This window comes from Typopeltis vanoorti, chromosome 11 (genome assembly GCF_054136105.1).
Source record: "Typopeltis vanoorti isolate ZY-2024b chromosome 11, IOZ_Tvanoo_1.0, whole genome shotgun sequence".
Classification (NCBI taxonomy): Eukaryota; Metazoa; Arthropoda; class Arachnida; order Uropygi; family Thelyphonidae; genus Typopeltis; species Typopeltis vanoorti.
In genome coordinates, this window is record NC_143559.1 from 128135184 (window position 1) to 128147845 (window position 12662).

At 36.1% G+C, this 12662-nt stretch overlaps 1 protein-coding gene across 2 annotated transcripts in view; it reads right to left on the reverse strand.

The window, feature by feature from the left end:
- LOC150102038 (uncharacterized) overlaps positions 1 to 12662 on the reverse strand; it is a 266372-nt gene that overhangs the window by 236970 nt on the left and 16740 nt on the right. For both annotated transcript variants that reach the window (XM_090400132.1, XM_090400133.1), the window contains exon 3: positions 4554 to 4595. In XM_090400132.1, the coding sequence (XP_090256258.1) occupies positions 4554 to 4595 (42 nt within the window). The remainder of the gene's footprint in view (positions 1 to 4553; positions 4596 to 12662) is intronic.

Genomic DNA, 12662 nt, shown 5'->3' on the forward strand with positions numbered 1-12662 from the left:
CCAAGATGCTTCAATTTGAAATAAGTGAGATATTGTGGATGCATCCATGTTTTATAGGCAAATGTAGAAAAAATAAATTAAAAAAAATTAAACTTTCAAAAATTTACCAAAGTTTGTAAGGTTCATAACTTTCTAAGTTTAGTAAATTTTCAAAAGTAAGAAAATTTCTTTACATATCTTACTTTTCCTTGTTTTACTATAAAATATATATGAATCTGTAATATTGTCTATTACAGTATCTAGCTAAGACAAATATAAGCTGTATAGTTTATTTTATTATGAGCCCATCTAGAGATTACTTATGAATTTAATTTATGACACAGTTACAGTTGACTAGTAATATTTTTGAACTTGGTTGCCAGGTGTTTCAAGGGTGGCAAAACTTACTCAATGCATTAATAAAAGGTGAATATATGGGTTATGGGTAGATTTAGGGTTGTTTAAATAGTGCATGCAAGGCATACTTAGGGTATTTTTACCCTACATAATTAGGGTATTTTTCTCGTATGATTGCTGGTAAATTTTTGAAACTTCACTCTCTTTCAACATTTTGCTATAAAATATACACTGCATAGAAAGAAGGCAACAGACATCCCCATGGGCAAGGTGCATTGTGCCATGTAATGAGTCACATGTTTGTAGCTTGCATAAATTGCAGGAATACAATGCTCCAAGTCAGTGCAATAACATCCAGGCAAAATTGCTGTGATTAGGGAGTTGGCGTAGTTTGAGAGAAGTGTGATGGGATGCCAAGTACAGGCCTATCTATTCAGCAAATTGTTGAAAAATTGGGCCATCCCAGGTCAACAATCAGTGATGCTGAGATGGAAGTGCAGGGTGTCAACTGCAAGTGCTGCCCACAGTGGATCACCCACCATACCTGCCGAACATGACTGCAGGGTTCTATGAAAAATAATATGTAAAAATCGCCATTAGTTGGCTGGCACATTGAATGCAGGATTCCAGATATCGACCAGAACACAAATCTGCACAAAAATATTCAGAACAGAGGCTCACAACATGAGTTTCATGGTAGAATTGCAATAAGCAAGCCCCAAATTACCCAAACCAACACGCAACATCATTTCTTCAGTGGTGCAAAAAGAGTGAGACATAGAAGCTTCTATGGAGTGAAAAATCATGCCACACCCCTCTACTGAGCAGATGCCCGGTTAATGTCTCTTACCAGAGTGAGTAACCCCAACTATGAAATTTAGAGGTAGCAGTGTGATGGTATGGTCCTGTTTTTCCTGGTTTGGCTTCGAACCTGTATGTGGTGCCACAAACACTGACCCTGAGAGATCTCTGAACACAGTTGTGAGAAGTCAACTTGAGGATATTATGCAATGCAATGGAATGGACAATAAGGATATCATGCAATGCAATTATGCAATGCTTCCTATTTTATGCATTTCTACACAACTGCCCATTGTCTGTTTCAGCAAAACAATGCACCAGGCCATAAGGTTGAGTATTGGTTGTTGCTGTAACTGCATGGTTTGTGGACACGAACATTACCACACTTGACTAGCTCAACACATCCCTGATTTCAATCCTATTGAACATATGTGGATGAACTGGGGCATCGGGTGAGATCAAGGGATGTCTGCCCCACAACAGTTCAGGGCTACATCTTATTAAGGTGGGTGCAATGAATGTTTGTTCCTCACACTATGGTGTCTGTTAACTTCTTTCCAAGCAGTGTAGATGGATCCATAATATCCTTCATTTTAATATAATAAAACTATCATTTAATTTCATAGTGAACATTGTATTTAAAAAACAATACAACAAGAAAAAAATTCCACTTATTTCTTCAAATAACAAAAATATTAGCACAACTTATTTTAAACTGTGAAATATAGAGAATAAATTATGATGTAGAAAAATGAATTTTTCAGCATTTTTGGAGTAGCATGTCTTGTTTCCTCATACATATTTCTAACTTGCGAAAAAAAAAAAAAAAAAAAAACTATTTCAAGGAATAAGCTGGTAGCTAGTGTGAAAAAAATTTCCTGAAAAATTGCACTACTGAATACTAAACTTCAACTCATTTGGGAGCTTACTAGAGCAGAAGCTGAAGTTAAAAAGACTAGTCAGACAAAATGCAAATTCCTTTACATACAGAAAATAAGCAAAAAGAGAAAACCAACATTCCTTCTTGTATTTATTTTTTGAAAGGAATTCTTTACAGGTCCCTTTTATTTTCATATATCTTCCTTATTCTTTTACTTCTCTAACATTTCCTTGCATTGTCCATCCACATGTCCATCAGCTGCTTGTATCATTTCTCAAATATTATTTTTCAGAAAATTACAACATAATGAACGTTACTTATAATAACTTTATTTTAATATTTTCAATGTTTTGGAAAACTGCTTATTGAAAACATATCATTGTTCTGACCATCATCAGGTCAGAACAATGATATGTGCATGCAAGTAGTAAACACTGGGTAAATGAGGCTGAAGATCTCTGGTTAAGTACTTCACAAATTTGTTGAGGTTTGGATACTTTCTCAAGAATGAAGTAGATTACAAGAATAGCCTTTCGTATTTGTATTTGCCACAGCAAAGTAGAGTAGCCATAATGGCAGAACCAGATGTAGTCCATGTGTTCAGAAAGTCTGATATTGGCCATCCTAGAATAGTTTGCAGCTGCAAACCTTTCTGCCAAAAAAAAACATACTATGTATTTTCAATTACTACAATGTCACAACTATAAACATCTAAACAGGATGTTTATTTTGTTTCTGTATTTTAGTAATTCTTTCATTTTTTTCTTGAATAATGTTTGTGTATTTTAGTCTATAGTTCACATCTGAGAGCTGCTCAACTTTTATTCACTTTAAAACTTTCTCACATGTTCTTCTATTCAGTATGAAATTAAATTTTATCCTGCTCAAGACTAAATGGTGATCACTTCCAATTTCAAATCTTCTGTACACTCTGGTGTCCTGCACCAGGGAGAAAACATCACTATTAACAATAACATAGTCAATGAGATTTTTTTTTATTCCTTGCCTCTTCTCTCCATGTGAATTTGTGCACATTTTTATGTCGAAACATAGTGTTAGTAATAACCAGTCCATGTCCTGAGCAGAAATCCAACTGGTATTTGCCATTATTATTAGCTTTGCTCTTTTCTTCAAATTTTCTCAAAATATTTCTGCACGTTTGACAATCATTTCCTACTCTGCTATTTGGATCTCCAAAGATGACCAACTTGTCCTTTTTCATTGTGTTAGCTGCTTTCTCTAAAGCTTCTCAAAAAAGTCCTCCACTTCTACCTTAGAACCTTCTGCGCAATCATAGGCACAAATAAGTTTCATTGTCCAGTTCCCCATTCTGATATTTGTTTCATCACACATCACTCCACTTGACACTGCCTGCCATTCAAGATTAGCCTATATTTAATGTTGAATACTATAGCTAATCCTTTTCCCTGATTGTTATTAACTGAATACAACATTTTGTATTTATTGCTTACAAAGATCTCAACCAGTCTGTCTTTTTTGTTTCAGTCACCTGTATTATGTTGATCTGGTACTTATCCAATTCTTCTGCTAGTTCCATTTCTTTGCCATTCAGACTTCTTATGTTGATAGTACCGATCTTGTCTGGCAATGTTGAGTTGGCATGTGTTTTTCAGGATTTGTTCCTGGCAAAAACAACAGGGACTTTATTTAATTGGGCAGTAGCTCAAGCATGAAATTTTTCATGTTGTAACCATCATTTTACATTATGGTTTAAGCTAATAACAATACAATTCGGTCAGCTAAATCCCAAATTGCCAGCCCACCCTCGTTCACTCAGTATGCAAATAGATACCTAACAGGGTACACCATGAGAAAGTGAGTATTGGACATTAGGTCCTAGTTGGTTCTCTGCATTCCTTTAAAGGCAATGTATCTCCTCTCAGTTATACAGCTTTGACTCTTAAGCACCCTGAATTTCACTTTTAAACACTAAAATTATTAGAAAATGTGAAAAAAAATTTTTCTCTACAGTAGGTAAAATGGGATCAGTGATGCTACATATATCAATCCACAGAGACAAGAAGTAACAAGATTTATGTACTATGGATGGGCTAAGAGAATGGATCAAATTTTATTTTCTTTTTTGTTTTATTTTATAAATTGATGAAAAATTAAAAAAAATTACTGAAAAAAAAGCAGATTCTGAATATAATTAAATCAATGAAAAAAAAAAAAGAAAAGAAAAAAAGCATGCTTTGGATTAATAAATCCTATAGCTAACACCTGCTTGGCAACTTTCTATTTCACTAATGAAAATAAAACATGCACTATCATGTTTCCTTCTTTTGTTCCTTCCAACTTTTTTTTCAGTAAGTCTGGCCTTTAAGTGCAAAAAAATCTAAATGCCAATTTAGTCATATTTCAGAAACTGAATTGCTGAAGAAATGGTTTTAGGGCACTGATAGCATTAAAATCATTATAATGCTATTCTGAAAGAGAGAAAATGAGATACATTTCATGTAGATAACATTTATACATATTATATGAAATCTGTGAAATTCAAATTTTGTCCTACCTTTGAGTCTAATTTCTCTTCTTCCTTTAAGTCGCTATCACCCTATAAAAATCAAATTGACTAGATCAGTCAAATAGAACTATTTAAGATAACTCGAGATGCTTTTATTATTATTGCAAATATTTCAGCCTTTCATCTTATAATCAATAATTTTGTGTCAAAATTATCTATATAAGTTAGTGGAAGAAGAAATAAAAAATACAATACCTATATGGTATTATCGCTAACAGGGTTCCAGGAGAGTGGAAAGAGAGTAACATAGTTCCATTATATAAAGGTGGCTCCAAGACAGATACCATAAAATGGTTCCTTTCAGTTCCACTGGATTTTTCGATAAAGACTTGATTGAATGCTGTGTTCAATAACTTTTTGCATTATGAAAGCTGGTTTGAAATCCACTGAAATATTAGCAATTTAAGTCATTTTGTTCTTTTGCTGTTCAAGCTACAATGCACAACTATGAATAATCTAAGCCATTTAAACTCTGTTCATAAAGGAACAGCGGTACCACTTCAATGGATCTGAACAAGTATATGTTTAAAATCCATTATCATACATACTCTTATAAATCTGCATGCTACCACTTAGAAAATAATTCTACAAATTTTAAAACTGTCAATTCTGCAAGTGTTATCTCTGATTATAATAATAGACACAGTTCTAAACACAGCAGGCAAGATATTCATGTTGATAAACAGCCTGCACAGCCAGGTTTGTGGTATATAGCAAAACATACTATTAAAGTATTCCAAGAAAAGCATAAAATTAGCTTTACTATTTCTGTGTGGTTTCAGCATATGGATGAACGTTGGGATCCAGGACCTAGTCTCTCTATAAGTTGCAGAATTCATGATTCTGCTAGGAAGCACATACAAGTCAATGTGTCTGCCCAATGAGATGCCTACCCAAACTATCACACTACCTCCACTATAAGTGTTGCTTTCATAGATATCAAAGAGATGATAACATGTTCCCTGGTTCTCTCCAGATCACAGCACACCTAATATCACTTTGTAGAGCAAATCGGGGACTTGTCTGTAAACAATACTGACTCCCCCCCACTGATCTTTGATCCAAGATACTTCAAATGGGCCAAGCTCCAGATGACATGGAGCTTGGCCCATTTCAACTATCTAGTGGCATGGGGATAGGAACATGTAGACTGGTTACCTAGCATACAGACCATGAAGCCTTCTGCACATAGTGGAAGCAGATACCAAATGCTTCTGTAGCATAAGCAAGGTCAGATTATAACTGATTCAGGTAGCACTCTTGTTCAGTAAGCAGGTAAAAGATTCTGTCACCCACTGCAGTTGTAACCCATGATCTCCCTGTGCTGTATAAGAACCACAGAATGACTCGCACACAACCATCTGGCTACCTCCACCTGATTTTGGCCAGCCTCTAGGTCTTATGCTGGTTTGCCACCTGAATTCATTAGTTAAATGATGTCTTGGCCATATCCAAGAATTCTGCTATCATGAAATGTCTTGTTCTCATTCCAGAGATGAAATGGAAACCACTCCAAAACATCCACTTTTATGGTATGGCTCATTTGAATATACTGCTGACAGTGCCACTCATTTGTATATGATAACAAGACTCACGGTCGCTTTTTAATTAATACAGCTAACTTTCATATGTTTTTTCCTTCTTGTACTATCAATCCCAAAGTTATCGATTCCCCCCCCCTTAATTTATGGAAACCAGTGTAGTGAAATACTGCATTGAGGGAAAAAGCTAACAAAGAAAAAACTAAAAATAAAGAGGTTAAGTATATAAACCACAAACTCAAATATTGACTAACAACTAAGGAGAGTTAATTACAAAGAAACTGTTGAGAAATTTAGGCAGTATCTTCAGAGACTTACTAAATTACTTAAGGAAATTACAATACAATAGAATATACATTAAATTTAACTTTAATATATTTCAATGTCATGTTGCCATCTTCAAAAGGAACTGACAATAAAGATATGTGCATGCAGGCACTAAACACAGTAAATGAAAATGAAGCGAGGTAGCTATGGTTTTAATAAAGTCCTGATGGTGCTCCTTAGCAGGCTATGTAGGTATTCGGTATTCTCAGCCATTGGGCTGAAGGTCTCCTGATGTAAGCCTCCCAAATTTGGGGCAGTCTCATGCAACCAAACTTGTTGAGGTTTGGCATGTTTCTTAGGGCTGAGGCTGATTCCATGAATAGTCTTTCATATTTGAATTTGCTATGGTGTATTATTGTGGCTTTCTTCCACCATATTCTGTGGCATGCATCCAGAGCATGGGTCTGCAAGACCTGAGTGGCTATACTGGTGAAACCGGATGTAGTCCTTGTGTTCTAAAATTCTGATAATCGCTGTCCTGCCTGTTTGGCTAGCGTAGGTCTACCTACCTAGACAGATCTACCTACTAGGTGCATACCAGGTCCCTTGCAGCTGTAAGTTGTCCTACTTTGGCCAAACAGGCAGGACAGCAAATATCAGAATTTCAGAACACAAGGACTACATCCGGTTTCACCAGTATAGCCACTCAGGTCTTGCAGACCCATGCTCTGGATACACGCCACAGAATACGGTGGAAGAAAGCCACAATAACACACCATAGCAAATTCAAATATGAAAGACTATTCATGGAATCAGCCTCAGCCCCAAAAAACAAGTCTCATGCAACCAAACCTCAACAAGTTTGGTTGCATAAGACTGAACCAAATTTGGGAGGCTTACATCAGGAGACCTTCAGCCCAACAGACGAGAACACCTACATAGCCTGCTAGGGGGCACCATCAGGACTTTTAGGAAAACCATAGCTACCTTGCTTCGTTCTCATTTACCGTATTTAGTGCCTGAGTGCACATATCTTTATTGTAAGTTTCTTTTGAAGATGGAAACGTGATGTTGCCGAAAAATCGGAAATATATTAAAGTTTATTTTAATGTATAGTCTATTGTACGTTGTAATTTCCTTAAGTCATTTAGTAAGCATGTATAACCAACATTAAGCCTTTCTACGAGAAGGACTTCAGAGACTACTAAACAAATCATCACCCCAATGAAATCCATACAGAGGAATCGTCTTTGAAGTTGAGAATGTGATTAAAGCATTAAAAATTAAGTAACTGATGAAAAGAAAATTGCAAAACTTTTAAAAATAGAAGGAACACCCTTAACAGATTTATGAATTTATCAAGCTAATATGGCAAAAAGAAGTCCAAGTTGAATGAAATATAGCCATACTGTGCCCTATTTTTTAAATAAAGTAGACCCTATTACTACCAGTTAACTATAGAGGTATTTCCTTCTTGGATGCTTGCTATGAAATGCAGACAAACCTCTACTTAAAACTTTCAAGACATGAAACAAATTGCAACCCAAATCATTTAATGAACACTGAACCTCATGCTTACAAGCATTTTATGATGCCCAAAGTTCACCAATACATTAATAAGTTTAATGATATATCTTATGAAAAAAATAAAATACAACTTATGAACACATCAAGAACTCATTATGTTTATGCTCCAACAACTGGGGATGGATGGGACAGGATTTGTGGGCTATAAAATCATAAGACTGGGAGGGGGGGGGGGGGCACACACACATACAAATGCAATTTGGGATGTAATAACTTGTGAATGCTAAAGAAGTATATAAATATGATGTGACTACCTAATCACCATACCCCTGCAAAAGGTATGCAAGTTTTATTTCAAAAGCTGATGAATGAATGTTCCTACAGGAACATTAAAGTTTTGAAATAAAATCTGGGCTTCGACGAGATTCAATGGAGGATGGTAATGAATGGAAACATCATAAGCCAACAGTTGTTGGTTATGATGATGACATCGTGTAATATCTTTCCAAGGGTCTCCAAGGATAAACTATATGGTTTAATTAAGGCAATAAGCCTATGGGTCTTGCCACAAACCAGAAAGACTGATATATGTGCATTTTAAGGACATGTGAGGACAAGTCCAATTTGGTTATAGATAATTATATCTTTGAGCAAGTGGATAATTTTAATCATCTCTGACATCAACACTAACAGCTACAATGATATGCATCAAGAGACAGAATTTAGAAGGTCAATTGTGGGTTTTCTGAAATTTCACAACTTTTAAAATCTAGAATATTATCAAGAAAATCCAAAGAAAAGTAATTTCAACTATATATGACTAACATTATAGTGTAAAACATGGCCAACAACAAAGGGAGATAATAGAAAACTTATACATTTGAAAGAAAAGCAGTTGAGAAAAGTTTCTGGACCACCTTATGAAAATACTGGACTGTATGAATGAAGACAAAATGAGGAGCTACAAAACCCCTGTTTCAAAGACAGAAAGTTCTATCATATAAAAAGTAAGAACCAAGTGATTTGGTCATGTTTGGAGATAGATGATCAGTTAAACAAGTGCTTAGAAATAAAATTGACAAGAAAAGACCACAAGCATAATGGATGGATGTGTGCTTTACACCAATGCAGCTAATGACAGATATAGAAGCCTAGTGATAACAGCATTAGACCTAGATGTCTAATTAAGCTGTTGAGGATTCCTTCTGGATATATGCTTATGCATAACCCTATACATAAGCATAAATCAGAAAACTTGACTGTACAGATGTTCAAAAACCAAATCTGATGGAATAGGATGGATAATCCATTTTTCCATATTGTCTACGTCTGTATAGACAATATGAATGTCTATACAGACATAGACATTCATATTGTATATTGTGTGTTCTCTGGCAAGTTTGCCTGTTTTGAGGGATGAAAAACCAGAGCTTCTGGGAGAAAGAACCCTCCACCTCCATATGAGACCAGCTAACTCTGAGGATTACATGTTCAAGTTTCTGTAGTTCAGGTTTAGACTAAGCCCTTTGGTTGGAAAGACCAAGGCTTGAATCACATCTAGAACATGGAACTATCAAGGTGTAATTATTCTAGCTAATGCTAGGATAATTACAGAGGAAACAGGGTTTTTTCTTCAACCACACTCCCATTTTTCATCTTGTAACCAGGCAAATCAGACAGTAGAACACATGCAATACACAAAAAAATATAGTCCGACATAAAACTAACCACTATATCCTAAAATCATGGTTTAAAAAGTGAATAATCTACCTGACAGGTTGTGAGCATAGTGGGCTATAAAAATACTGCAAATCATTATTTCAGTAGTGAGTTAACACTGCCATTCTGATTAATTTAGGAATGAGTAGTTATGTTAGCCTGCTCAAGTAAATTTGCTAGATGTGGAACATGATATGTATAGATTATGCCAGAACTAGAAATCCAAGGCCAGTATGTCTGAACAAATACACTGTTCTGATGGTGAGGCTGAGTATTTTGCAGAAGTGGAAAATTCTGCCACCATCATAGAAGACTTGCTAACTCATCTAAATTTAGTTGAAAAAGCCTTTATGCTACAATGGAAAGCAACAAATGAAGATAAAATTCTATTCTCTACTTCCCAATGGAAGAAGCAGATAAAAAGAAAAGATAACAATTTAACATCTAACAGTGAATCTTCTGTAAAAATGAATATTAAACAAATTATAGTATCAGGAATATTAAAGTCATCAATATGCTCTCAAAATTTTAACTAAAAAAAATTAAGCTCTTTTGCTGCCTACTGCATAATGCTAATAGCCTCCATGCTGAATATTAATACACAGTTTCTTGATTAATGTCTACTATTTATTTTTGTTAAAAGTTACAATTAAAGTTTCACTCAAAATTAAGTTTAATGAAATGAATACAGAACAGAGAAATAATTAAACATAACTTCAATAGATCATATATTTTGTCTCTGTTACAGAGATATCATCAGGGATGTAATCTTAAAATTGTAAAAGCACTCCAAAAAAGTGGAAAAATTTAGAATGGAGACCTAAAGTCCTATGAGGGTGTATCCTCACAGGACTGTTCTTGGCCTGTGGAAATCACTAACAAATTAAAACCATTTAACTCCATAACACCCCCCCCCCTCGTATTTATGGACTCCCAAAAATACATAAGGAAAATGTGCCACGACGTCCCCCATAGTGGATGGCATTGATTCCCCCACATACAAACTAGTTAAGCATTTGGCCAAAGCTCTCTCACACTATACCGGCAACACACCTTCACACACAAAAAAAATTCAGCCCACTTCAAAGCTAGCATAGAAAACCTTACACTCAAACACACTGGCATAATGGTCAGTTTTGATGTCTCCTCCTTATTCACAAATGTCCCACTCAAAGAATCCTTAGAGCTAATCCAAGCTAAATTTCCTCCCGATATCACAGCCCTTTTTCAGTTCACAATGAACTCGGGCTATTTTGTTTGGTAAAGAAAATTCTACAAAAAATAGAAGGGACAGCCATGGGTTCTCCACTCTCCCCACCCTTGGCCAACTTTTATATGGAGACTTTTGAAGAGAAAGCCTTAAACTCTGCCCCACAAAAACCAACCATATGGCTTCGCTATGTTGATGATGTGTTCACTATTTGGCCACATGGCTCCGATGCACTCCTTCCTAACACACATAAACAACCAACACCCCAGAATCAAATTCACCCTGGAAGAAGAAAAAAACAACTGCCTTCCTTTCTTGGACACACTAGTCACCCGCCAGCCTGATGGAACCTTGGTTTTCTCAGTCTATAGAAAAACCCACCCATACAGGCAGATACATTCACCAACAATCCCACCACCCCTCCTCACAACAATATGGAGTCATTAAGACACTACACAACAGGGCTAAACTTATCTGTTCGAATGACCATGCCCTAACCACATTCTCAACACTTTCTCAGCCAATGGCTATCCCCCCCCCCCAAAAAAAAATCCAAAAAATATTGAAACCAGTAAACCACAACCTCCCCCCCCCTCACAACAAGGATTACTCTAAATCCATCACCATACCCTTTATCCAAGGAACCTCGGAAAAAATTACAAAAATCCTAAAAAAACATGACTTAACTTCTTGTTATAGACCATATGAAAAATTGGCATCCCTTATTCGCTCTACTAAAGACCAGCCCCCCCCCCCAAGACCTACCTGGTGTATACCAGGTCCCTTGCAGCTGTAAGCTGTCCTACTTTGGCCAAACAAGCAGGACAGCCAATATCAGAATTTCAGAACACAAGGACTACATCCGATTTCACCAGTACAGCCACTCTGGTCTTGCTAACCATGCACTGGATACCTACCATAGAATACGGTGGAAGAAAGCCACGATAGTACACCGTAGTAAATACAAGTATGAAAGGCTTTTCATGGAATCAGCTTCAGCCCTAAGAAACAATCCGAACCTCAACAAATTTGGCTGCATGAGACTGCCTCAAATTTGGGAAACCTACATCCGAAGACCTTAAGCCCAATCGCCCAAGAATACCAATATTGCCTGCTAGGGGACACCAAGACTTTAGGAGAAATAATAGCTTCCTGCTTCTTCCTCATGTACTGTTTGTTGTGCCTGCGTGCACGTGTCTTGTTCTTAAGTTACTTGAAAATGGCAACGTGACGTTGCAGAAATATTGAAGTATATTAAAATTTATTTTAATGCATATCCTAGTGACGTTGTAATTTCCTTAAATTACTTAGTAAAAAATACACTGAAGCATTTCAGGGGAAAAGAAAACCCAATGAAAGAAATTAAACAGTAAGGAATAAGATGTTGTCAGGTAGGGTTGAACTTTGGAGAGCCATAACCTATTGTAATCCTCCATGATTTTTGCACCTCTGTGTGAGAATCCCTGTGATTACACTAGAGATCTTGGAGTTTTAGTAAATACGACGTTAAAGTTCTAAGATCATGGATATTATTTCTGGGAAAATTCCCATGTTACTCCTCTTAACAAACTATTATATTTACGGCTATTTGCCTGCTTCTCTTTAGGAGTGCCCCAGTTTAAATGCCATTGGCTCTTTTTCTCACAGATTCTTAGGGCATTGTAGATGTATATTTATCAATAAATATGTTGCATAGAGGACAAGAAATTTGCACATACATTTTTCTGGGTGTTGTGGCTCTTCTTCTTTTGCATTGTCCAAACTACTGTTTGTGTGGGGGGGGGGCAAGTGGGAGAATTGAAATAACAAATGGGAAAAAACCCGGGTTTTTTT